A 24,202-nucleotide genomic window follows, 5' to 3' on the forward strand; every position below is an offset into this window, starting at 1 on the left:
ACTTTTTTATTATTTTTCATATATATAATATATATAAAAACCCTGCAACTCAGACACTCTTAAATTTACACACACGTCAACAGAAATATGTATAACAAAAGCTTTTCGTTTTGGAACATTTTTCTGGCCGGACAAGTCAAGCGCGGTGCTCCGTCTCTCCCTGGTTTTTTTTTGGTTAATGCGTTTGCACCTTTTGCATCGTCTCAATGGGCAAACTTTGGCTCTCCGGGTGTTTTGGACTGCAACTCCCACCATTCCTAACAGCCTCAGGCCCTTTCCTTTTCCCCCTCAGCCGCTTAAGCGGCTGAGGGGGAAAAGGAAGGGGCCTGAGGCTGTTAGGAATGGTGGGAGTTGCAGTCCAAAACACCCGGAGAGCCAAAGTTTGCCTATGCAAACTCAGGGAAGAGTTGCTGTCCGACCTTGCCGTTTCGGCCTGAGCAAGTCCGATCCTGTCCTTTGCCCAAAGTTTCCACGACGCTTCGTTTCCTTCCAGCAAAGCAGAAATCCGGGGCAGTTTTCCTTGCCAAATGCTTTGCTTAAGGAACTGGAGTTTTTGGAAAGGAACAGTTTGGGGGAACAACCTATAAACCAGCAAACGGAAACGCATTGAACTATACATTTTGTACATACCTTGCCTTGTTGCTATCCTAACGCCTTGAAGTGCTGAGAGAACCTTTCCCTGTATGCTTTTGTTTGGAAATTTAAGCCCAATCTAAGTCCCTTCTAAAATTTCAATTTTGGCTTTTTTGCGTTGGACTTTTGTTTGTGGCAAATAGGAATCTGGCTTTCGGTCTTTTCTAGTTTAGAGCCATACTCTGGAAGCCAAAGCTCTCTTGAGCTGGGTTGTTGTGTGTTTTCTGGGCTGTATGGTCATGTTCCAGAGGTATTTTCTCCTGACGTTTCGCCCACATCTATGGTAGGCATCCTCAGAGGTTGCGAAGATGCCTGCCATAGATGTGGGCGAAACGTCAGGAGAGAATATTTCTGGAACATTCTGTATTCCTGTTTTATTATCTTACTGTGTCTTGCTGTGTTTTAATTTTTTTTTGGCTTTTTTGAGCTGGACTTTTGTTTGTGGCAAATAGGAAACCAGCTTTCAATACTTTCTACAGTTTAGAGCCATATTCTGGAAGCCAAAGCTCTCCTGAGCTGGGTTGTTGTGTGTTTTCCAGGGTTGTATGGTCATGTTCCAGAAGCATTCTCTCCTGACGTTTCGCCCACATCTATGGCAGGCATCCTCAGAGGTTGCGAAGATGCCTGCCATAAATGTGGGCGAAACGTCAGGAGAGAATATTTCTGGAACATGCTGTATTCCTGTTTTATTATCTTACTGTGTTTTTTTTTTTTGTATATTGTGCAATGTATTTATGCTGTTGTTTTTGCAAATTATGCTGGTCGAGCCTTGCCCCATGTGAGCCACCCCGAATCCCCGTGGTGAGATGGCGGCGGGGTATAAATAAAGTATTATTATTATTTTATTATGACACAGCAAACAAAATGGATATGCTGGATTTCATATCACAAGTCGAACACTTCCCAAGTGTCCTTGACTGTGTGATGTATTTTCGGATGATGCGTGCAGATCCCAGCAGGGTGGCCTTTTGCAGTTGGCACATCGTAATTTTGTCAATGTCTATTGTTTCCAAATGCCGGCTGAGATCTTTTGGCACGGCACCCAGTGTGCCCATCACCACCGGGACCACCTACACTGGTTTCTGCCAGAGTCTTTGAAGTTCAATCTTGAGGTCCTTATTATTATTATTACTATTATTATTATTATACAGCCTGGAAAACACACAACCACCCTGTGATTCCAGCCATGAAAGCCTTTTGACAACACATTGAACTCTCTTGAGCTCATCTCCAGTCCTTTCATTACTTTATTTCCCGATTTTTTCATCATTGACCCTATGGTTGGACCCAGTCTTAGTTGGACCAAGTTGGCAAGTGCTTAGTGACGATGCATTCAGATAAAATACGTCAGGAGAAGGACTTTTTCCTTCCTCCTAACATAGACTGAAAAATCAAATCCAAGAAAGTACTTTTTGGAGAAATAGGTTAAGTTGCTTAGTGATGATGCATTCAGAGAAATAAGTTAGGAGAAGGACCTTTTCCTTCCTGCGACTGAAAAACCGAATCCAAGAAACTTGAGTATGTTCTAACACTTTTTGGAGAAATAGGTTAGGAGAAAGACTTCTTCTTTTCACCAAGCACACAAAACATCCTGAACATGTATGCTTTGAAACAATAACCTTCAAAAAATTATCCTTTTTTTGGTCTCCAAGAGGAAAAAGGGGTAACAGTCTCTTTCGGACAGTCTTCGGACTGCAAAGGATCCTTTGCCGCGGAGCCGTCTTGTGCATTCGTTGGCTGTGCATTTGGGTCGTGGGAGCAGGAAAGGAGGGAAGATTTTGGGGATGGGAAGCAGAAATCCTCAGGAAAAGGCGCACGGCGGTCTCCTCTCAGTTCCTCAGGTCGATGTATTTCTCTCCCTTGTAAAGGCATAAAAAAGAGGCCATTAGAGTAAGAACAGTCAAAACCAAACCTTTCATATACGCAGCTGTCATTCTCAGGCATGAATAGAGACAGTTCTTCGGTGAATACCGGAGTGATCAGTTTGACAGCAGAGCAAAGCACACGCTGAGCCTGGAAATACATGGCTCTTTGGTGAATTCCTGGCGACTGAGTTAAGTCTTGCCAAGGAAGAAGCAACAGCGGAGCAATTGACAGCAATGGAGAGGAAAACCAAGGTGAATACAGCTCATGTGCAGAAAGAAGAGCACATGTTTAGTGAGATGGTGGCTATGCAATGGAGAGCACTAAAGGGCTATAGTGCAGTGTAAAATGCTGTTTGGAGAGATAGAAGCTCACTTATTTCCCTTTAGCAAGAATGAGCCATGGGTGCATTAAAGAGACCCCCTTGTATGAAAAGGTCCTGAGCGTGGAATCCCCTGTAATGCTTTCAAAGTCTGAGCACCCTGGTATGCTGTCAGAAATATTAAAAATTAACTAGGTATTTTTAATTACAAAAATATGAGTCAAGCACTGAAAGTGTTAAATAAGCTAGCGTCGCCCTGAGTGTGAGTAGGTCAAAGCCTGTTAGGATTAGTGGACCAAAGCTAGTGTTGTCCGGAGGAGTGTGAGAAGGCCTGGTGTAAGAAACTTCGGTGAGGAAAGCCTCAGGTTGAAGGCCTTGTGTGTGAAGGCTGCTGTGTGTAAAGCTAATGTGTGAAGCTCCTGTGTAAGTTTGATGTGAGAGAAGGCTCCGCGAGAGCAAAGTTGTTTATCTGCATGAGAAAGAAGCCCAGCGTGGAAGCAAAGAAGGAAGTAGAAAGAACTGTGTGTTATGGAAACCTTGTTTATGTAAATAGTGCAACCACATTATTTTGCTACAAAGAAAAGCCTCCAAAGGAAGAGATAACATTGGTCTGTGTTTTTGTTCTTTTTATCATATCTCGCTACTGATGCTGGGTCATGCTGCTGCTCATAAGTTACTCTGCTGTACGTTCATGGGGAGGGTCTTTTGTTAGTAAGCCCACTCACCCAACACTTTCAATTCAAAAATGTTTCAATTCCCATTTCTAAAGTAGGGGGCACTGGCGCTTCGATATAGAAAGTATTTCCAATTTTTTTCACCCAAAAATTTTGGATATTTCTGAAAATTTGTAATGATTCTAAATGTTTCTAAAATGACGGATGCGCATGCACAATCGCAAAAAAAAAAAAAGGAACCGGGGGGGGGGGGGGCGTTTACAGGGCTCTCCTGCCCTCATTTCTTGAGCTATCCTCATCAAATTTACAATGCCCTTGCAAGTTGTGCAAAGATGCTTTGAAAACTAGAAATTCCCTTGCTAAGAGGAAGAACCAGCAACAAAACCCTAACCCTTTCTCCAAACCCCTCTGTGGGAACAGCCAGACTGGGCCCCTTCACCCTCTCTCTCCCTCAAGAGGCTTGCTTGCTCTCCGTTTGCAGACCACCACCCTCTCCGCACAAAGCCCAGCCCAGAATGGCTCGCCCGGGCTACACAACGGGCTTTTATGGCAATCTTCCATGTGGACGCAGAGGACCCTAGTCCCCACCTTTGCGTCCATCATGGAAACTTCTGATTGGCCGGGGAGCGGCAGCCATTTTAGCCTGCGCTAAGCTCCCATTCAAGGTAGGTTACAGAAACAAAACATTTTTTTAAAAATATTTTAAAATATATATATTTAAAAATGGGGGGGGGGGGGATTAACGAAACATTAAGAGACAATTAGAGAATGGGCCAACAATGGTTCGAATTACATTGCTGGTTGCGTTGTGAGACAATGTCTCGGAATGCGTATCAAAAAGCAAGAACAATCCGAAATAAATCTGATATACGATTCAAAACGATTTTTTGGACATGTCTACTTTCTACCCCTTCTGCGACAAAATTTCTTTAGTGAAGAAGGTGTGAGTATCCATTGGGGGACCCTGGCGGTCAAGGCAAGGGGAGAAATAGAGGCCACATAAATTGAGGAAGAAGTAGGACAAGTATGGCAATCTGTACTATGGGTGCCAATTGGTCAGAAATGTCACTGTTGATTATGGTTCTTGTGTTTTGAATGGATAGCAAGGCATGAGTTTATACACCTGACTTTGGAGAGGGATAATGTCACGAGAAATCCCACCCCCAAGCCTCAACATAAGCCGAATGGTTGCCATCACTAGCCGTGGAAAAGGTGCCTACCTGGTCGCTTGCTGATCGCTTCTCGCCGTTGGCGCCCTGCAGAAGCCCCGCTTCTTCCGGCAGTTTATCTGACTTAACTTCAACTACAATCTCGTCTTTATGCGCGTCGGGACTTGTGCTGGGGAGGAGGGAGGGCAAAAGCGTTGAGAAAGCGGCCTTTTTGGCAGCAAGAGACAGGTGAGAGAGAGACGGAGAAAAGGCAACGGGGACACAGACACAACAGAAAGGGCAGGAGAAATGTCCTTGTGCTCCTTGTCGTCATCGTCCTACACTAAGATTTGGCTTCTGTTGGCAAAACAGGCATGTATCTAATTTGTTTTTGTTTTTTTGGGGGGGGATATCCTCAAACTATGTACAGCATTTGCAAGGGGAGCATTATTTTATTTTATTTTTATTTACAGTATTTATATTCCGCTCTTCTCACCCCAAAGGGGACTCAGGGCGGATCACATTATATACATATAGGGAAAACATTCAATGCCCATATACACATAGAACCCAGACAGAGACAGAAGCAGAGGCAATTTAACCTTCTCCTGAGGGGATGTTTGATTCTGGCCACAGGGGGGAGCAGCTGCTTCATCATCCACTGTGACGGCACCAACGTCGTAAATTAGTTAAATTTGCCTCCCCACTTTATAAGTGGTACCTTATTTCCTACTTCATAGATACAACTATCTTTTGGGTTGCTAGGTCAGCAACGAGCAGGGGCTATTTTTTATTTTTAATTGACAGGTGCTCAGCCCGCCACGGGCTGGCCTCGAACGCATGACCTCATGGTCAGAGTGATTTATTGCAGCAGGCTGCTCACCAGCCTGCGCCACAACCCAGCCCTATTATGCCTAAATCTGGATCCAATCCACTGTTCAAGGCCTTGTTTAAGCTTTGGACTACGACTCTGGAGACCAGGGTTCGAATCCCTGCTCAATCATGGCAACCTATTGGGTGAACTCAGAGGGAGGAAGGGAACCTCTTCTGAGCAAACATAGCCAATAAAACCCTATGATAGGATTGCTTTAGCGTCACCGTAAGTTGGAAAGGTGCTACAGGACCAGCGGATGGACGAACGCAACCCAAGCAGGAAACCACTGCTGTGATGAGAAGGGGATGCGTTGCTTCTGGCGGGTGAATGAGAAGCAATGGAGGAGCTGGAAGATGGAGAGATGCTTACATCTCTTGTTTCCCCGAACGTCCGCAGCGCAGCTTCCCTTTCTTGTGCAGGAAATAAAGGACGGCGCCCAGGATCGAAATCGCCATGATGCCGACGACCACCGCCACGATAATGACCCCTCTGCTCTCCTGTTTGGTTGAACCTTTGGGAAGGAATATATATCATCGATAAGTAAAATAGAATCACCCTCCTAAGTCCATAAAAACACCTTTAATATTGCTCTGGCTTCCTCCCAATGTTTTGGTTGACAAACTGTGCCCGGCACACTAAAGTAAAAATAGGAAGGATTTCTCCAGCGACGTGATTCGAACATCTTTTTTTGGAGACCGTCATCATGGACTCCAAACTGCTCACAACTGTGATAGCAAATGTTCCTCCTTGTCTATATTTTTATGCAAAAACCGATGCCATTGGGAGGAAGAGAGAGGATGTGTTCTGAAACACTTTGGACGTTAAGCACAAAAGCCGCCTGAAGCCGTGGCTTCACGTGTAGAGAAACAGCAATGGTGTAACACAAGGGTGGGCAGAATATGGCTTATGATCCCCATGCGGTCAGTTTGGTAAATACATACAAAAGATGCCTCTAAATTGCACATTTGGGGACATTTCGGAAGGGTTATATGCTCCGGAGAGGCCTTATTCCGAAATGCTTGCGACAAAAATGCCTACAATGTCCGAATTGCCCCACAAAGCTTGGCGAAAATTATCCCCCACACCATCTGGGGACAAATTACGAGGGCTATCCACAAAGGAGGTTTCATTTTGGATTTTAAAAAGGACAAAGTAAAGGAGAAATCATTTACCATATGCAGCTGAAAGACAAATTCCAATAGTACAATCTCACGTAATCCCCACTGAAATCTAGGCGCGTCTCATATAGATAAATGAGTTTGAAAAGGTCTTCCCCAGTAACGCTGCAGGAAGGGAGAAGGGGGAAGAGCTGAGGACACAAACGGGGAATTTACTGGAACAGTACTTTTCAAACTCATTTATCTATATGAGACGTGCCTAAATTTCAATGGGGATTACATGAGATTGTACTATTGGAATGTGTCTTTCAGCTGTATGTGGTAAATGATTTCTCCCATACTTTGTCCTTTTTAAAATCCAAAACATAACTACTTTGTGGATAGCCCTCGTATTATTATTTTTGGAGAAAGGAGGATGCAATGAGGAACTGTAATCTCCTTTAGTTTCAGGATGGGATCCCTAGCCTTCCCAAGCTGCCCACACCTTGTGTAACACCACAAACATTGCAGAAGATGCTGGAAAGAAGCAGGAGCGTCTTGGGATGCTCCTTCTTGCCCTGCCACATGGTTTTCTCTCCAATCCAATCCAGGAGGGACTTGTAGAGGTTACTGCTGGGTTGATTCTCTTGCAGAGAAGCCACAAAACAGGGAACATCAATTCAACTACTATTTGGATTGAAGGGAAAAGCAGGCACCTAGCCCTTGCGGTTCTCAAGGGTTTGCTTTGCCGATGAGACCGCGTCTTGACATTTGCAAAACAAATCCTGCAAAAAGAAGAGGCGTTGAGGCACATTTGCACAGCTGTATTCATGTTGGCACACTATGGTGGAATAGGCAATGGCAATAGTAAAGAAACCATTATGGATGATCAAGCACTTTGGAGAAAAACATTACCACAATGCACCAACAAGACTCTGCCACTGTTTTCGGCATTCCCTTGGAGCAGGGAAGAAGGCAGTGCTTGCTGTCATTTCGCACACAGCCCCAGCCATTGCCTCCCAGTTTGAGACTGGTTTGTAAGACGCAACCAGGAGGCAAGAGCAAGCATCGGTCCGATTGGCAGGGAAGGCTTGCCAATTGGAGCAACGGTCTCAGCGGAAGTCGGGCGGATACCTTGCGTCAGGTTACGCCTGCCTATATCTTCCTCCACCTCTCCGGGAAATTCGAAAGGGAATGTTTGGTTGTAATCAAACCCTGAAGTGTCATTTTCCAACGAAGTGGGAGTGGGCAACGTCTCTGGAGAGCAGCAGGTGGAGAATGGAGGCAACATTAACGCTGAGTGTAGAATGGTGGGTTAACTCAATTCTTGGGAAGTATGGACTTCCCACCAATCTAAACTTTTCTTGGCCTAACTGTGGCTAAAATTTGTCAGCTCAGACTATAGTGGTCAGCTTCAATACAGCCAAGAAATAAGACAATGGAAGGTTAGCTTATCCTTCCATCCATGAGACTACGAGCCACATCTGTAACCACAGATGGTCTCCATGCCAAGGAATGGAAGCATGAGTTTATGGCAGTGATGGCCAACCTATGACATGCGTGTCAGCACTGACACGCCTAGCCATTTTTCCTGACACGCTGCCGCATGCAGATTGATTGCATGACTATGTCTTTTGTGGCCAAATTTGATGCGATTTGGTCCAATGGTTTTTGTTGTTTAGTCCATGGGAATTATGCACATTACATTTATATATATCATATTATTACTATTATATTATTATTCATTATTCATGACTACATTGAAACTAGAATAGAGAGAAATCAGCGTGGAAACTGCAAGAGGTACCATAGATTGTTGTACATGGAAATAATGGTAGTAAATAGTTTTTGATTTATTGAATACAGTTATATACAGTAGAGTCTCACTTATCCAACATGTGCTTATCCAAGGTTCTGGATTATCCAACACATTTTTATAGTCAATGTTTTCAATACGTCGTGATATTTTGGTGCTAAATTCTTAAATACAGTAATTACAACATAGCATTACTGCTTAATTTGTAAAATCATAACCTAATTTGATGTTTAATAGGCTTTTCCTTAATCCCTCCTTATTATCCAAGATATTCGCTTATAAAAGCTTCTGCTGGCCCATTTAGTTTGGATAAGTGAGACTCTACTGTAATAATTATAATAATAAATAGAGTAAAATAATAAATGTATTAATAATAATAAAAATAGAGCAAAATACAGTAGAGTCTCACTAATCCAACACTCACTTATCCAACATTCTGGATTATCCAACGCATTTTTGTAGTCAATGTTTTCAATATATCGTGATATTTTGGTGCTAAATTTGTAAATACAGTAATTACTACATAGCATTACTGCGTATTGAACTACTTTTTCTGCCAAATTTGTTGTCTAACATGATGTTTTGGTGCTTAATTTGTAAAATCATAACCTAATTTGATGTTTAATAGGCTTTTCCTTAATACCTCCTTATTATCCAACATATTCGCTTATCCAACATTCTGCCGGCCCGTTTACGTTGGATAAGTGAGACTCTACTGTAAATGTAAAAGTAACAATAATAGAGTAAAATAATAAATGTAATAATAACAATAATAATGTAACAATACCAATAATAATAGATAAAAATAATAAATATGCCATATATACTTGTGTATAAGCCGACCTGAATATAAGCCCACCAGGACTCTCACCCGAGTATAAGCCGAGGAGGGTTTTTTCAGTCCTAAAAAAGGGCTGAAAAACTAGGCTTATACTCGAGTATATACAGTAAATGCTGCAAAAAAAAAGTTAAAATAAATTATCAAATAACAACCATTTTCATTGACTACATTGTCAATCAATTTCTATAGTCATGTTTCTTCAACTATAGAAAGCACCAGTCAAGGTTAAAATAGAAATGTGATACAGTACCTGGATCCATGGGAGGTCTATTATGCAAAAGCACATAAAAACAACCTTCTTGAAGGTTCACACCAAATATTTACCATCAATTCTTACCCGATCCCCAGCCAAGGATATTTCCCTAAACATGCACATACATGCGCACAGCATTGAAAATAGAAACATTTCTTGGCCTCGAATTTAGGAGCCTCATTCCAGCAAAGGAGCTCCAATGCAATTCTTACCAAGGTGGATATTTACTCATCAAAGAAACAAAGCAAAGATTATATCTACTACTCATTTTATTCAGTGTAGCAAGCTCAAGCTGCAAAGCTGAAGTCAATTTTGAGTGCATTGACACTATATAAGTAATGCAGTTGGACACATTAGCCGCCATGGCTCAATGCAATGAGATCCTGGAGTTGTAGTTTGGTGTAGGACCATCACTCTTTGGAAGGAAAGCCTTGTAAAGCTAGAACTCCCAAGATGCGCCCTTTGTCTGTTTCTACTTAGGATAATACACACAACAACTGCTTCTTGGACAACAAACCAAAGCTCAGGTCAATATGGTACTTTTCCTAGCTTTAAATCAACTTTGACCCATTAAGGTGGGATCACACCAAAGATCTAAATCAATGATTCTCAACCTACTTAATGCTGTGACCCCTTAATACAGTGGTGACCCCCAACCACAAAATTATTTTCGTTGCGACTTCACAACTGTCATTTTTGCGACTGTTATGAATCATAATGTAAGTATATGATATGCAGGATGTATTTTCATTCACTGGACAAAATTTGGCACAAATACCCGATACGCCCAAATTTGAATACTGGTGGGGTTGGGGAGGGGATTGATTTGTCATTTGGGAGTTGTAGTTGCTGGGATTTATAGTTCACCTACAATCAAAGAACATTCTGAAGTCACCAATGATGGAACTGAAACAATCTTGGTGCACAGAATTCCCATGACCAACAGCAAATACTGGAAGAGTTTGGTGGGCATTGACATTGAGTCTAGGAGTTGTAGTTCACCTACATCCCGAGAGCACTGTGGACTCAAACAATGATGGATCTGGACCAAACTTGGCATGGATACTCAATATGCCCAAATGTGAACACTGATGGAGTTTGGGGGAAATAGAACTTGACATTTGGGAGTTGTCGTTGCTGGGATTTATAGTTCACCTACAATCAAAGAGCATTCTGAACTCCACCAACGATGGATTTGAACCAATCTTGGAACACAACTCCGATGATCAACAGAAAATACTGGAAGGGTCTGGAGAGAATTAACTTTGAGTTTGGGAGTTGTAGTTCACCTACATCCCGAGAGCACTGTGGACTCAAACAATGATGGATCTGGACCAAACTTGGCACGGATACTCAATATGCCCAAATGTGAACACTGATGGAGTTTGGGGGAAATAGACCTTGATATTTGGGAGTTGTCGTTGCTGGGATTTATAGTTCGCCTACAATCAAAGGGAATTCTGAACCCGACCAAGGATAGGTTTTACTTAATGTGTTTTATTATGTCTGTTATGCTTGGGCTTGGCCCTTCAGGGAGATGGTGTTGGGGTATAAAAATAAAATTATTGTTGTTGTTATTATTATTATTATTTTATGACACAGCAAACAAGATAGATATTCTGGATTTCGTATCACAAAATCACAAGTCGAACACTTCCGAAGTGTCTAGGACTGTGTAATGCATTTTCGGATGATGCGTGCAGATCCCAGTAGGGTGGCCTTTTGTAGTTGGCAGATCGTGATTTTGTCAATGCCTATTGTTTCCAAATGTCAGCTGAGATCTTTTGGCACGACACCCAATCAATTATTATTATTATTATTATTATTATTATTATTATTATTATTATTATTATTATTATTATTATTGGGCCAAACTTCCCACACAGAGCCCACATTACGGGCGGAGAGGTCTTCAGCCTTCCATGCCAAAGGGGTTCCTAAGATTATCAGAAATATGTGTCCCGACCCCCAGGTTGAGAAACAATGATCTAAATCAAGCAGTGTCTTATTCACAGCCTTGATCCCACGGGCAGAACGTAAACAATACAGCTCTCCATCAACTGGTGATTCAAGAACACAAAAACTCAAAAAATGCTGAATCCTGGAGGTAGCACACAGTCGCCGCAACCTCCAACGAGGAAAGAAAATAAAACTATGCAAAAAAGTAAACATTTCGGCATCGGACGACACATAGCTATATGCTGGGTGCAAACTGAAAACTGCTTTGGCGCAATCCCTTTTTAAAAAGCGCACACCGGCTCTGATTGCTCGCGGCCTTTGTCTCTGGGCATGCAGGGATCCAAATGGGAAGTGAATTGGATATACCTGTCTTTGGGCTGTTTGCAGTTGTCCCTTCCTCGTCCCATTCAGAAGTGCCATTCCCTGGCAAATTGGTGCGGGGAAAACAGAAGAAGACGGGGCCAAAGGGGTTAGCAGAGCACTGGCTGCCCAGAATGAGACTTCGAAGCCAGCCTGGGTCGGATTGAGCTCCCGACCATTAAATAGCCTAGCTCGTTGTTCACCTATGCAGCTTGAAAGACAGTTGCATCTGTCGAGTAGGAAATTTAGGTAACGCTTTATAATGGGAGGCTAATTTAACTCATTTACGACACCGTAAAAACCTTCCAGCAGCGTGCGGAAGAATGAGGAAATACTCCATCAAGGACTCGGTGTCACAAGTGGACGATGAAGCGGCAGCTCAAGCATACCCAGAATCTGTCAAGTAGGAAATTTAGGTACCACTTTATGTGGGGAGGCTAATTTAGCTCATTTACGACACCGTAAAAACCTTCCAGCAGCGTGTGGAAGAATGAGGAAATACTCCATCAAGGACTCGGCGTCACAAGTGGACGATGAAGCGGCAGCTCAAGCATACCCGGAATCTGTCAAGTAGCAAATTTAGGTACCACTTTATGCAAAGAGGCTAATTTAAGTCATTTACAACACCGTAAAAACCTTCCAGCAGCGTGCGGAAGAATGAGGAAATACTCCAGCGAGGACTCGGTGTCACAAGTGGACGATGAAACAGCAGCTCAAGCATACCTGGAATCTGTCAAGTAGGAAATTTAGGTACCACTTTATGCAAAGAGGCTAATTTAAGTCATTTACAACACCGTAAAAACCTTCCAGCAGCGTGCGGAAGAATGAGGAAATACTCCAGCGAGGACTCGGTGTCACAAGTGGACGATGAAGCGGCAACTCAAGCATACCCGGAATCTGTCAAGTAGGAAATTTAGGTACCACTTTATGTGGGGAGGCTAATTTAACTCATTTACGGCACCGTAAAAACCTTCCAGCAGCGTGCGGAAGAATGAGGAAATACTCCATCAAGGACTCGGTGTCACAAGTAGACGGTGACGTGGCAGCTCAAGCATACCCTCATGAAGCTGGAAGCTGGAAGCTGGAAAATGTCAAATTACCTCTGTTTCTGTCTATATATGTTGTATGTCTAATGTTTGCCACGAATATGTGCATTGTGATCCGCTCTAAGTCCCCTTCGGGGTGAGAAAGAAAAGCGGAATATAAATACTGTAAGTAAATAAATAACTTACCGGTCTTGTTATCATCAGGCTTCACCACATCTGGCCCTGCGAAAGAGACACAATGAGAAGACCATAAATGAAATGGGTTGGCACTTAAGTTTGGTTTCATCCTAACCTTGGCTGAACCACAACGTTTCCACGGCAAGAGGCACAAGACCACCATGAAAGTGGGAAAAAGAGTCTTTAAAAATGAGAGAAAACACTTTCAAGAACCTCTGGCTACTCGACAGAATCATGCAAGAGCCATAGATGCTTATGTTTTGTTTTGCACTGGTTGTATTTTGTATCAGACCTTGAGTGTTTTATGAGCCACCCTGAGTCCTTCTGGGAGATGGTGGTAAGATATAAATAAAGTGTTGTTGTTGTTGTTGTTGCTGACACAAAGACATAATATGACACAGCAAACAGGATATATATTCTGGATTTCATATCAAAAAATCACAAGTCGAACACTTCCCAAGCGTTTAGGACTGTGTGATTTATTATTATTATTATTATTATTATTGACACAACGACATTGTATGACACAGCAAACAAGATCTGTATGCTGGGTTTCGTATAACAAAATCACAAGTCGAACACTTCCCAAGCATTTAGGACTGTGTGATGTTTTATTATTATTATTATTATTATTATTATTATTATTATTTTATTGTATGACACAGCAAACAAGATAGATATGCTGGATTTCGTATCTCAAAATCACAAGTCGGACACTTCCCAAGTGTCTAGGACTGTGTGATGTATTTTCAGATGATGCATGCAGATCCCAGTCGGGTGACCTTTTGCAGTTGGCAGATCGTGTTTTTGTCAATGTCTATTGTTTCCAAATGCTGGCCGAGATCTTTTGGCACGGCACCCAATGTGCCGATTAATATTATTAATTATATTTATTATTAATAATAGTATTAAATATTATTAATCATAATATTTAGTATGATTATTATTTTATTGTATGACACAGCAAACAAGATAGATATGCTGGATTTCGGTATCACAAAATCACAAGTCGAACACTTCCCAAGTGTCTAGGACTGTGTGATGTATTTTCGGATGATGCGTGCAGATCCCAGTAGGGTGGCCTTTTGCATTTGACAGATAGTAATTTTGTCAATGTCTATTGTTTCCAAATGCCGGCTGAGATCTTTTGGCACAGCACCCAGTGTGCCCATCACCACCAGGATTATTATTATTATTATTATTATTATTATTATTATTATTATTATTATCAACACAACGACGTTGTATGGCACAGCAAACAAGATAGATATGCTGGATTTCGTTTCGCAAAACCACAAGTCGAACACTTCCCAAGTGTCTAGGACTGTGTGATGTATTTTCGGATGATGCGTGCAGATCCCAGTAGGGTGGCCTTTTGCAGTTGGCAGATGGTGATTTTGTCAATGTCTATTGTTTCCAAATGCCGGCTGAGATCTTTTGGCACAGCACCCAGTGTGCCCATCACCACCGGGACCACCTGTACTGGTTTCTGCCAGAGTCTTTGAAGTTCAATCTTGAGGTCCTGAGAGCGGCTGAGTTTTTCCTGTTGTTTTTCATCTATGCGACTGTCACCTGGGATGGCAACATCAATGATCCAAATCTTGTTCTTTTCCACAACTGTGATGTCTGGTGTGTTGTGTTCCAGAACTTTGTCAGTCTGGATTCGGAAGTCCCACAGTATCTTTGCGTGCTCATTTTCCAATACTTTTGCAGGTTTGTGATCCCACCAGTTCTTTGCTGCTGGGAGGTTGTACTTGAGGTATAAGTTCCAATGAATCATTTGGGCCACATAGTTGTGCCTCTGTTTGTAGTCTGTCTGTGCGATTTTCTTACAGCGGCTGAGGAGATGATCAATGGTTTTGTCGGTTTCCTAGCACAGTCTGCATTTTGGGTCATCAGCTGATTTTTCAATCTTGGCCTTAATTGCATTTGTTCTGATGGCTTGCTCCTGGGCTGCAAGGATCAGGCCAATGCCAGAAAACCGCACAATTATAATTATTATTATTATTATTATTATTATTATTATTATTATTATTATGTCCAGGAAACCTCTTGGTTCTCCAACGCAGAAGGCAAATACGTACTCAGCTCCAGCCTGAACTGGTGCTCGGCTCTTCCTATCCGGTTCTCGGCGGAGCAATTGATCCCCGACTCCAGGAGCGCCTTGGTGACGTGGACCGAGAGGGTGCTGGTGTGCTGGTGCGCCCGGGAATGCATGTGGCTCTGCAGGAAGGAGACGGGAAAGAAAGCACACTGAGTTAGAAGAAGGAAAACATCAAAAGGAGACAAGAAGCTCCGGGAAAGAACAAAGAAAACGTTCTGTAAATTATTATTGTTGTCACTGTGTGCCTTCGTTTTATCCCAGGGCCTTCTTGACAAGGAGACTCAGTTTGCATTGCTTCTTGGTGAAGCTGAAAGAGTGTGGGATGCTGCGTGTTTTCTGGACTTGTTCTAGCAGCATTTTTTTCCTTGGTGAGGGCATCTGTATAGAAGTCACCTGGCTTTTGTTCCCATTGAATCGTTTGCTGGCTGGAGACATCCTTTGCCTGGGTGGCGTTCATTAGTCATGGTCTTAAGTCTAGTGTTTTTCAATAATTTTGTTTGGCTACCAGAGTGTGAATTGCTCAGTTACCCGGTGGGTTTCCATAGCTGAGCAAGGGTCTCCATAGTCCAAACTCAAACCACTGCATCACTTTTACTCACAGTGTAACTTAACACCAAGGTAGGTAATGTCTGAAGACTTGGGAGTCTACATGACGGGCTTTAGCACAGCAGGTTAACCGTGTGCCATGAAAACATGGTTATGTGCCCAAGCTTTTGATGAGTAAATGATAAATAATAATAATAATAATAATAGTAATAATAATAACTTTATTTTTATACCCCGCCCCATCTCCCCAAAGGGACTCGGGGTGGCTTACATGGGGGCCTGGCCCGATAAAACAAACAAATAACAATAACAAAGCAATGAAACAATTGAATATAAAGTTGACATGGCCTGATTTAAGGATGAAGCATGAGGATCTCGGACGAATGGAATGGAATTAATTATATATGTTTTTAAGGTCCCAGGTTCAAATCCCGGGAGCGGAATGAGCGCCCGCTGTTAGCCCCAGCTCCTGCCAACCTAGCAGTTCAAAAACATGCCAATGTGAGTAGATCAATAGGTACTGCTCCGGCAGGAAGGTAACGGCGATCTATGAAGTCATGCCGGCCACATGACCTGGAGATGTCTATGGACAACGCCGGCTCTTCGGCTTAGAAATGGAGATGAGCACCAACCCCCAGAGTCAGACATGACTGGACTTAACATCAGGGGAAACCTTTACCTTTACTTTATAATGTATTTAAATAATGTTATTAATGGATTTATATGTATTGTTTTGCTTTTATGATTGCACTTTTGGGCATAAAATTTTGCCAATTTGTGTAAGCCGCCCTGAGTCCCCCCGGGTGAGAAGGGCCCGGGCTGTGGCGCAGGCTGGTGAGCAGCCAGCTGCAACAATTCACTCTGACCAAGAGGTCGTGAGTTCGAGGCCAACTCGGAGCCTGTGTTTGTCTCTGTCTTTGTTCTATGTTATGGCATTGAATGTTTATATGTGAAATGTGATCCGCCCTGAGTCCCCTTCGGGGTGAGAAAGAAGGGCAGAATATAAATACTGTAAATAAATAAAAAAAAATGTTGTAAATGTTGTAAACCACCAGCTGCAATAAATCTTGCCAATTCAAAAGGTTAGCAGTTCGAAGCCTGGGTTGGGGGTGAGCATCGATCTTCGGCCTAGCTCACTGCACATCTAGCAGATCAAAAACAGCGGTGAGTAGATAAATAGGTACCGCTTAATCGGGGAGGTATTTTAATAGCACCATAATGAAATGCCAGAAAAATGCCGGCGATCAAAGAAAAAGGAGGAAGTCTGTGAACAGGGCTCTTCGACATGGATAATAGAGCGACAGCACCCCCTCGTGGCCGGAATCGAGCACAACGTCCAGGATGCCGAAGATGGGAAATGCCTATAGATGATGGTAAAATCAAATGTATATACACTAGTCCTGCAAGGCTGGCTATGACTCTTGTCTGTTTCTTTAACTTAGTGGTTTTGTTGTTCCCAGGATAGATCGATGCCCCTTACCGAGACGTTCTTCATGCTCCAGGATATCTTGGGCTTCAGAACCGAAAAGGCGCTGCAAGTCAGGTTCAACAGCTCGCCCTCTTTGACTTGCAAGAGGTCCTTCTGCGGCGTCAGTTGCGGAATTGCTGTGAAGAAGAGGAAGAAGAGGAGTGTCAATGCAAGGACTGCCTCATTGATGCGAATGGAAGGGCATCTCTTTTATTCAATGCTTACCCTGAACAGCCAAGGCAATGGATTTGGAGCGAGAGAGGCCAGGGATGTCCGGCATGGCGGCCCGGCAGATATAGTCTCCTGTCGCCATATAGGTGACGCTGGTCAAGTTGAGCTGGTTCCCTTTTGAAATCAGCTCTCCCTTCTGGAAAGACAAATACAGACAGGTGAGACAAGGGAAGGAATAGTCGATATCAGAAACAAAGCTGGCATGGCTTCGTTCTTATACGGAAGAGACCAAATCTATATATATAAAAGGGTAATGGAATCCCGGCACCGGACAAAACAACTAAACTAAACGCCCCACAACCTCGAAAATTGACAGCACAACCTCTCATCCACGCCTCTAGATTCATACAACAAAAAGAAAAGAAAAATAAAGTCCTAGCCACAGCAACGCGTGGCCGGGCACGGCTAGTACCCTATAAGCTGACCCGAATATAAGCCGAGGCATCTAATTTTACCACAAAAAAACTGGGAAAACATTGACTCCAGTATAAGCCGAGATACCAATCAAATTACATTAATTGAGGCCTCAGTAGTTTAAATGTTTTTGAATCTTTACATCAAACTGTAATTTAAGATATGACTGTCCAACTCTGATTAAATCATTATTTTCATCTTCTTCAATGTAAATGTGCTTATGTATCCTTTTAATAATAATACAGTGAAATAATAAATGTAACAATAATCATAATAAATGCAGTAAAATAATAAATGTATTATCGTATATACTCAAGTATAAGCCGACCCGAATATAAGCCAAGGCACCTAATTTTATTGCAAAAACACCTGGGAAAACATTGACTCCAGTATAAGCCGAGGGTGGAAAATTTCAGAAATAAAAATAGATACCAATAAAATAATATTAATTAAGGCATCAGTAGGTTAAATGTTTTTGAATATTTACATAAAGCTCAAATTTAAGATAAGTCTGTCCAACTCTGATCAAATCATTATCCTCATCTTCCTTCTTCAATGTAAATGTGCTTATGTATCCTTTTAATAATAACAGAGTAAAATAATACAAATAATAATAATAATAATAAATAATAATAAATAATACAGGAAAATAATACATGTAATAATAAATAGAGTAAAATAATAAATGCAATAATAATAAGATCAGAGCTAAATAATAAATGTATTAATAATAATAATAAATAGAATAAAATAAATGTAAAAGTAACAACAATAATAGAGTAATAAATGTAATAACAATAATTAATAGAGTAAAATAATAAATGTAACAATACCAATAATAATAGAGAAAAATAATAAATATGCCATATATACTTGAGTATAAGCCGACCTGAATATAAGCCCACCAGGACCCTCACCTGAGTATAAGCCGAGGAAGTTTTTTTTTTCAGTCCTAAAAAAGGGCTGAAAAACTAGGCTTATACTTGAGTATATACAGTACATAACTTTCCAGTTGCACATTTGCCCATAACTTCATTCTTAATGGTTGCATGCTGCAAGTTGCAACCATTAAGGATGAAGCTGACGTCTATGCTGACGATCGTGCCATCACCGCCCAAGCAGGGAGCTTTAAAACGGTTGAACAGAAGCTTTAGGTGCTCTTACTGGCTATTACAGGGGAAACCAGCTGATTCTTAATCAAGCTAAAATGCAAATGTGAGCTTTTCACCTTAAGAACAGACAAGCATCTTGAGCTCTGAGAATACCTGGGATGGAATCCCACTGGAGCATTGCTGCACAACAAAATACTTGGGTGTCTCTCTGGACCGTGCTCTGACTTATAAGAAGCGCTGCTTGAATATCAAGCAAAAAGTGGGTGCTAGAAATAATATCATCATATGAATAATATCACAATATTACAGTGCAAATGTGGCAAGGGTGCGATACACAACATCAACAACCAGATATTGCTGCGGGAGCAACAGAAGTGCTTCACAAATACTATAACAGGAGCAAAGATTGGAGGCGGCAGCGCTCCTTGCGCCTACAATGTGCCTGGCAGGACCCACGGTCACTCAGCCACGGCTTTGAGGCACAGATACCTTTTCCCACTGAAACTCCACAGGCTTGGACCCCGATGCGCTGCAGGTCAGGAGCACACCGTCACCCTCCGAGAGGTGCTTGAGCTTGGAAGGGTCCCATTCCCACTGGTGCTTGCGCTGCTTCAAAGTGGCGGCCGCGATGGTGGGCACGTCCAGGTCTAAAGGAGAGAAAGGAGGACCCTGAGGCACTGGAAAATCAAATGCATGTAGCCAATTGGCTGAGTTTGCAAGGGCCTGGGGAAATGGGTTGTAATTGTTGCTATCCTGCTGCTGGAGAACGATAATAATAACTTTATTTTTCTATCCCACCACGTCTAGGTCTAAAGGAGAGAAAGGAGGACCCTGAGGCACTGGAGACAAGATCCCATCACATCACCATCTCTTTGCGCGGTCAACCATGTCAGGGTTTGCAAAGATACTATATGTGTGTTAGCTGGAAAATGAAATGCATGTAGCTGATTGGATGAGTTTGCAAGGACCTGAGGAACTGGTTTGACACTGTCGCTATCCTGCTGCTGGAGAACAATAATAATAACTTTATTTTTCTATTCCGCCAACATCTCCCTGAAGGGATTCAGGCAGCTAACACAGGGCCTGAGAACAATAGAGCAAAATATGACAGATAAAAAAGCATTCAAATAAGTAAAATACAATCCCCTGGGGAATTGGGTTGTGACTGTTGCTATCCTACTGCTGGAAAACAATAATAATAACTTTATTTTTCTATCCCGCCACGTCCAGGTCTAAAGGAGAGAAAGGAGGACCCTGAGGCACTGGAGGCAAGATCCCATCGCATCACCACCATCTTCGCAAAGAACAGGTTGCTACAACTCTTTGCACCGTCAACCATGTCAGGATTTGCAAAGATACTATATGTGTCTAACTGGAAAATCAAATGCATGTAGCCGATTGGCTGAGTTTGCAAGGATCTGGGGAATTGGGTTGTAACTGTTGCTATCCTGCTGCTGGAGAACAATAATAATAACTTTTATTTTTCTATCCCGCCACCATCTCCCGGAAGGGACTCCCGGAAGATCCCATCGCATCACCACCATCTTTGCCAAGAACAGGTTGCTACAACTCTTTGTGCGGTCACCCATGTCAGGGTTTGCAAAGATACTATATGTGTGTTAACTGGAAAATCAAATGCATGTAGCCGATTGGCTGAGTTTGCAAGGGCCTGGGGAATGGGTTTGAAACTGTTGCAATCCTGCTGCTGGAGAACAACAACAACAACAACAATAATAATAATAATAATAATAAGCCAAAGGTCCGCTCTTAGAAGCATGCTAGAAGGCAAAGGAGCCAAACAAGACACGCAGTTGAGTCCACAAACTCATCGATTTGCCTACGAATCAGAAAAGAAGGGACTTTATATACAATCCAGCTGACATGTAAGTCATGCGGAAACTACAGAACCAGGGCTACAGTTCCCAGAACCAGTTAAACTCCCAAATGTAACTCACAGTTCACAAACAGGTTCACAGTTGCGTTCAACTCTTGAAAGGTCTGCAAGTCAAAGGTTTTGCACATGTAGGTGCCGCTTTCGTTCCGGCTGATGTCGAGGAAGGACAGCTTTCCACCCAAAACATCCGAGAGGTCTTCTTCGTACCCATCCTGAAATGCACAAAACATTGAAAGGGGAAGAAAAGCTAAGTAAAACCATCCGGAGAACGAATACCACCATTTTCTAAGCTAAGGCAGGATATGCAACTGAGGAAAGGTCTTGAAGTACATCAGTCCCGCACCCCACTTCCAAAAAGAACAAGTCACATTTCTGTTACTAAAATGTTCTCTAGGGAACAACATTTTCACAATATTTCCAGCCTCTGCCTCCAATGCGTCCCATCCTCACCTTGAACCTGGAGAAGGTGTATTCTGGGGCCGGGTTGCCATCCGCTTCGCAACGCAGTGTCACGTTGTCGCCCTCCTTCACCACCGGGCTCCGGGTCTCCATCACAAGACTCACGTTCTCAGAGGGGTCTGCGGAACAGACAGAAACTTGGTTACGTTCGCCCTGGACGGGGTAATCGTCGTAGCTATAAATCAGAGAAAGGAGTTGGCAAAACCATTTATTATTATTATAAAGATTGGGTGGCCAACGGTTGGGGTGCTTTGATTGTGCTTTTCCTGCATGGATGGCCTCTGAAGTTTCTGCTATTTTGTTGTTGTTGTTGTTATATTATTATTATTATTATTATTATTATTATTATTATTATTATTATTATTATTATTATTATTATTATAAAAAGCTGGGTGGCCATCTATTGGGGTGCTTTGAATGTGCTTTTACTGCATGGATAGCCTCTGAGGTTTCTGCTATTTTATTGTTGTCGTTGTTGTTATATTATTATTATTATTATTATTATTATTATTATTATTATTATTATTATTACAGTAGAGTCTCACTTATCCAACATAAATGGGCCGGCAGAACGTTGGATAAGCGAATATGTTGGATAATAAGGAGAGATTAAGGAGAAGCCTATTAAACATCAAAATAGGTTATGATTTTGCAAATTAAACACTAAAACATAATGTTATACAACAAATTTGACAGAAAAAGTAGTTCAATACACTGTAATGCTACGTAGTAATTACTGTATTTACGAATTTAGCACCAAAATATCATGATATATTAAAAATATTGACTACAAAAATGCGTTGGATAATCCAGAACGTTGGATAAGCGAATGTTGGATAAGTGAGACTCTACTGTATTATTATTATTATAAAGGCTGGGTGGCCATCTATTGGGGTGCTTTGATTGTGCTTTTCCTGCATGGATAGCCTCTGAGGTTTCTGCTATTTTATTGTTGTCGTTGTTGTTTTTTTTTATTATTATTATTATTATTATTATTATTATTATTATTATTATTATTATTATTATTATAAAGGCTGGGTGGCCATCTATTGGGGTGCTTTGATTGTGCTTTTCCTGCATGGATAGCCTCTGAGGTTTCTGCTATTTTATTGTTGTCGTTGTTGTTTTTTTATTATTATTATTATTATTATTATTATTATTATTATTATTATTATTATTATTATTATTATTATTATAAAGGCTGGGTGGCCATCTATTGGGGTGCTTTGATTGTGCTTTTCCTGCATGGATGGCCTCTGAGGTTTCTGCTATTTTATTGTTGTTGTTGTTGTTGTTATAAAGGTTGGGTGGCCATCTATTGGGGTGCTTTGATTGTGATTTTCCTACATGGCAGAAGGGCTTGGATTGGATGGCCCCTGGGGTCTTCCATTGAAATACTGTTGTTTATTGTGTTGTCGAAGGCACATCTATGGCAGGCATCCTCAGACGTTGTGAGGACTGTTGGAAAATAGGCAAGTGTGGACATTCCACAGATATATGAGTCCCACTTGCATAGTTTCCAACAGGTCTCGCAACCTCCGAGGATGCCTGCCAGAGATGTGGGCAAAACGTCAGGAGAGAATGCTTCTGGAACATCTCCAGACCCAAGAAAAATGCTCAACCCTGCAGTCTGCTGTGACTCAGCCACAGTATAGCCAGAGTCAGGATGAAGAAGGGGATTCTGGGTTTCAGATACAAGAACCAGAAGATGATGGCATGGGAGTGCAGGCTGAATCAGAGGCTGGAGAATTGCAGTTTGAGCAGAATGAACTGTGGACCCCAGAAGCCATAGATAACAGCCAGGATGACATTCCCATGGGAATTAATGAGCAAGAGAGCTCTCAAGTCCGGGTTCAGGTGCAAGATAACGAAGACCTTGAATTATCTAGGGCGGACCGTCTGTTATGGAGAGGATTTCAGGTCCGTAGGAGTGAGAGGCTGGCGGGAAAGAAAGAGGCCACTTCTGGGAAAAGAAATGACTTTCTCGGGTGCTTTTAAAAGTGTGTGTTTGCAGATAGCTCGTTGTCAAAGCAAATCCTCACTTCATCTCTGTGGATGTTCTTGTTTCATGCTTAGGAAAAGTTTTCCTGGATCTTTGTACCTTTGGGCCTTGTTTTGGAGATCTACTGACTACTGCCTTGCCTTATGGATTATTAGATTGCTATGGATTATGGACTAATGGATTTTCACGACTTATGAACTATTTGGGTTCCTATTGACTCTTTTACTGCAACTTTGAAAAACCTTTCAACTGCCTGCTTTGATTTATATATTTGCTTTTGCTCACTAAAACTTCAAAAGACTGTCTTCCGTGTCTGACTGAGTGTCTATAGCAAGGTGAACTATTCTGAGGTGCGACACAGTCCCTCTTCTGCGTACTTCAGACTCACAGTGAATGTTGATTTGGAAGCTCTCCGACTTGAAAGTCTTGTTCGTCCCGGCCAGACTGTAATCCACTTGGCAGTGGAAGAGAGCGCTGCGGTCTTCCTTGGTCACTTGAGCCAAGAGGGTGCTCTGGACCGTGACCAGCCCATTGCTATCCTTGGTCAGCGCAAGGCGGATATCAATATCTATGGGGCAGAGAAAGAGAGAGAAAACATCACTCTACGCAACCGACTCTGCAAAGGAGCAATGCTGTGAGATCTCATGACAGCCAAGAAGAGTCAAATCTATACTATACATTTGGAAACTTTCTTATATATGGTGACCGCAGCAAGGATTGTCCATGCTTATTATCAATCAATCCCGCCTTATGACTGTTATAAAGTCTTGGTTGGCCCTTTGCTCCTAGAGTACCGTATATACTCGAGTATAAGTCGACCCGAGTATAAGCCAAAGCACCTAATTTTCTCCTGACAACGCACCTAATTTTACCACAAAAAACTGGGAAAACATCGACTCCAGTATAAGC

The 24,202-nt window shown here is 42.1% G+C and overlaps 1 protein-coding gene across 4 annotated transcripts in view; it reads right to left on the reverse strand.

Moving 5' to 3' along the window:
- Positions 1 to 1,021: 1,021 nt before the first annotated feature.
- mcam (melanoma cell adhesion molecule) overlaps positions 1,022 to 24,202 on the reverse strand; it is a 64,845-nt gene continuing 41,664 nt past the window's right edge. Inside the window, exons 6-18 of one of the 4 annotated variants that reach the window (XM_062961153.1) lie at positions 23,682 to 23,861; positions 21,283 to 21,410; positions 20,894 to 21,044; positions 19,428 to 19,585; positions 17,407 to 17,548; positions 17,194 to 17,318; positions 15,148 to 15,286; positions 13,073 to 13,108; positions 11,847 to 11,903; positions 7,746 to 7,868; positions 5,884 to 6,025; positions 4,713 to 4,830; positions 1,022 to 2,492 (exon numbers count right to left, since the gene is read on the reverse strand). In XM_062961153.1, coding sequence (XP_062817223.1) covers positions 2,463 to 2,492; positions 4,713 to 4,830; positions 5,884 to 6,025; positions 7,746 to 7,868; positions 11,847 to 11,903; positions 13,073 to 13,108; positions 15,148 to 15,286; positions 17,194 to 17,318; positions 17,407 to 17,548; positions 19,428 to 19,585; positions 20,894 to 21,044; positions 21,283 to 21,410; positions 23,682 to 23,861 — 1,529 coding nt within the window. In that variant the 3' untranslated portion in view covers positions 1,022 to 2,462. The remainder of the gene's footprint in view (positions 2,493 to 4,712; positions 4,831 to 5,883; positions 6,026 to 7,745; positions 7,869 to 11,846; positions 11,904 to 13,072; positions 13,109 to 15,147; positions 15,287 to 17,193; positions 17,319 to 17,406; positions 17,549 to 19,427; positions 19,586 to 20,893; positions 21,045 to 21,282; positions 21,411 to 23,681; positions 23,862 to 24,202) is intronic. The other 3 variants (XM_062961155.1, XM_062961156.1, XM_062961157.1) reach the window with 3 other exon arrangements.

This window comes from Anolis carolinensis, unplaced genomic scaffold, assembly GCF_035594765.1.
Source record: "Anolis carolinensis isolate JA03-04 unplaced genomic scaffold, rAnoCar3.1.pri scaffold_8, whole genome shotgun sequence".
NCBI classification, from domain to species: Eukaryota; Metazoa; Chordata; class Lepidosauria; order Squamata; family Dactyloidae; genus Anolis; species Anolis carolinensis.